Genomic DNA, 3381 nt, shown 5'->3' with positions numbered 1-3381 from the left:
GCATCCCAAAACCAGCCCAGCTCGTCCCCGCCTCCCTAACCTGTCCGTCCTTTTTCCCACCTATCCACTCCTCCCATCTCAACCCCCACCCCCACTTCCTACCTACCAGCCTCCTTGACCTGTCCGTCTTCCCTGGACTGACCAACCCCCACCTACACTCTCCTTTTACTGGCTCCATGCCCGCCTCCTTGACCTGTCCGTCTCCTGTCCACCTATCTGCTCCTTTTATCCATCTTCCAACCGCCTTCCCCTCTCTCCCTCTCTCTTTCAGAATCCCCTTCCCCTCCCCTGTTTCTGAAGAAGGGTCCAGACCCGAAACGTCAGCTTTCCTGCTCCTCTGATGCTGCTTGGCCTGCTGTGTTCATCCAGCTCTACACCTTGTTATCTCAGATTCTCCAGCATCGGCAGTTCCCACTATCTCTCAAGGAGAAATTGTTATTTAGCAACTTGAAATTGTCAAATTAGTAACGTATTCTTGAATTTGATTTTGTTCCTTTGTTTTTCCAGGCACTGTTCAAAGCCTTGGGTCTCAATGAGAATGATTACAAGTTTGGTCTTACCAAAGTCTTTTTCAGACCTGGCAAGGTAATGAAAGTCAACATTTTATGAATGCTTAGAAATCTGTTTCCTGCTTCAGGATACCAAATTCAAAATCCATTTTATAATTGGAGACAAGAAGAGGATAATATACTCAAAGGAGCATAGAATGAAGCCATGTGAGTTGAACTGAGGAAGTGGCTATCTTACAGACAGAGAGTTCAGAGTATGATTGGATGGCCATCCGGTTCTGTATGAAGTATGAGACTCTTTAGAGTATGCATCACACACAAACTGTTCTTAACAGTAGAGACTGTTGGAAATGACGACACCTTGAAGGAATGCAGTGTGGCCCAAGGTATCAACTGGAAAAGGAATGCACAAAGGAGAATAGCAGAGGATAAGTGCAATTATTCTAGAATATTCCATTGTTAGTAGAACAGTCATTTTTGTAACTCATTAGTCTAGCATTTGTTGCCTACCTGATCCCAGAGTAAATGATGTGACAGAGAGACAGTTTTATCATTGGAAGGGAATATGCAAAATATTCTGGTACACAACAGTATCAGTGCAAACTGGGGAGAGTACGCATTGAGGTCTGATTGCCAGGTTTTTAATCTGAAACTAGGTAGTAATCTCTGGCGCTGTATCCACAAATCCTCAGATTTTGAAGCAGTCCATGTCCGTCCATCCATCTAGACTTGGACAACATTTGGACTTGGGATGATAAATGTCGAATAACATGTATATCACACAAGTGCCAAACAATGATCATCTCCAACAAGAGAAACTGAACTGCAACAGCCTTACAAGTATTGTGGATACAAGAATAGGTCAGAGGGTGGGAATTCTGTAGCGAGTGCGGTGGTTGTGCCTATGACACGTGGACTGTAGGGGTTCAAAATGACCGGTCACTGCTGGTCTTCAATGGGCAATTTGCAATAATGGCCTTGCTAGCAATCTCCACATGCAATGAATGAATAAGAAAATACTGTCTTGCACACTAATCTTTAATTCTTGACCCCTCCAGGGCCCATGCTAGCCTGGCCACGTTTTAGGAGGGATTTACACTATGTAGAGCTACTGTCTTACAGACCAACTGGTTATGATTCTTTTCTCTGACTGAAAGAAAAGTTGTGAAAAGAAAAAGTTGGGAAGAGTGCGTAACTGTAAGTTATGATAATCTGGAATACATGATGTAGAAGGGCCATGAAAGCAAATTTGGAAGTAACTAAGAAATCTTGAAGGAGTAATAATTAAGGGCTGTGGGGACAGGTCCAGTATATGCATTTAATTAGATAGCTCTTTACAAGCACTGACGTAAAAGGTAAAATAGCTGCTTTGTGCTGTTCAATATACTGATTTTAAAGCATAAATATCTTGCTTTGATTAAAAGTATATTGAATTGTCATTAGGGAGGTGCTAATAAAAGTAATATAATGTCACTGCAACCTGGATCAATCAGTCAAAATGAAGGATCACTTGATGGAGCATAATCATTTGAAAGATTGATCCTTCATCAATCGCAGACCTATCTGGCAGCTCCAGTGACTGCTTTATCTGAATTGTGTTTGTTGTTCAGTTTGCAGAGTTCGATCAGATCATGAAGTCTGACCCAGAACATCTATCAGTGTTGATGGCACGTGTGAATCACTGGCTTATTTGCAGCCGTTGGAAGAAGATTCAGTGGTGTGCACTGTCTGTCATTAAATGTAAGTTTAAGTGTAGTGGTCGTGCTTTTTGTGGAACTTATTTTTGTGTCAATATTTCTCGACACTGCATTTACATTGTGTGTAAAATATGTATATTTAGATATTGTCATGAGCAGTAATCCGTAGAGTTGATGTGAATAGGTCATTCTAGGATGTTGGTGTTCTGGAAAAGCTGGCATTTATTTCCCATCCCAATTCGTCCTTCAGAAGATGGTTGGGTGTTTTTCTTCAAACTATTCTAGTACCAGATGCTCCACAGTGCTATCAGGTAGGGAGTTCCACAAATCTGGCTTAGCAGTGACACTATGCTTTCAAGTCCCAACAATGTGACTTAACAATAATTGTACTCGCTACTCATTTCCTCTACCGTTTTAGAGGTCATGTGTTTAGAGCTGCTTAACCATGGCAGCTTTGTGCAGTGATGGAGAGAGTGAATATTTCAAAGTGATGGATGGGGTACTGATTTAAGTGTGCTATTCTGTCCTGAATGATATCAAGCATATGGGTGGCACAGTGGTTAGCACTGCTGCTTCACAGTGCCAGGGACCTGGGTTTAGAACAAAGAACAAAGAAAATTACAGTACAGGAACAGGCTGTTCGGCCCTCCAAGCCTGCACCGACATGCTGCCCATCACAACTAAAGCCCCCTACCCTTCCGGGGACCGTCTCCCTCTCTTCCTATCTTATTCATATATTTATCAAGATGCCCTTTAAAAGTCACTATAGTATCTGTTCCCACTACCTCCCCCGGCAGCGAGTTCCAGGCATCCACCACCCTCTGTGTTTTTAAAAAAAAAAAAACTTGCCTCATACATCACCTTTAAACCTTGCCCATTGCACCATAAACCCATGGCCCCTGGTAACAGACTTTTTCACCCTGGGGAAAAAGCTTCTGACTGACCAGTCTGTCTATGCCCTTCATAATCTTGTAGACCTCTATCAGGTCCCCCCATAACCTCCATCGTTCCAGTGAGAACAACCCAAGTTTCTCCAACCTCTCCTCATAGATAATGCCCTCCATACCAGGCAATATCCTGGTAAACACAGTGTGGAGCTGGAGGAACACGGCAGGCCAGGCAGCATTAGAGGAGCAGGAAAGCCGACGTTTCGGGTCGGGACCCTTCTTCAGAAA

General features: G+C 43.2%; 1 protein-coding gene across 1 annotated transcript in view; it reads left to right on the top strand.

The window, feature by feature from the left end:
- Positions 1 to 3381, top strand: part of LOC125483989 (unconventional myosin-VI-like) — a 38907-nt gene that overhangs the window by 16644 nt on the left and 18882 nt on the right. The window contains exons 6-7 of the mRNA XM_048600956.1: positions 508 to 585; positions 2120 to 2249. Coding sequence (XP_048456913.1) covers positions 508 to 585; positions 2120 to 2249 — 208 coding nt within the window. The remainder of the gene's footprint in view (positions 1 to 507; positions 586 to 2119; positions 2250 to 3381) is intronic.

Source organism: Rhincodon typus, chromosome 9 (assembly GCF_021869965.1).
Source record: "Rhincodon typus isolate 14 chromosome 9, sRhiTyp1.1, whole genome shotgun sequence".
Lineage (NCBI taxonomy): Eukaryota > Metazoa > Chordata > Chondrichthyes > Orectolobiformes > Rhincodontidae > Rhincodon > Rhincodon typus.
The sequence above is the reverse complement of the archived record's forward strand: the minus strand, read 5'-3'. Positions and strand labels throughout refer to the sequence as shown.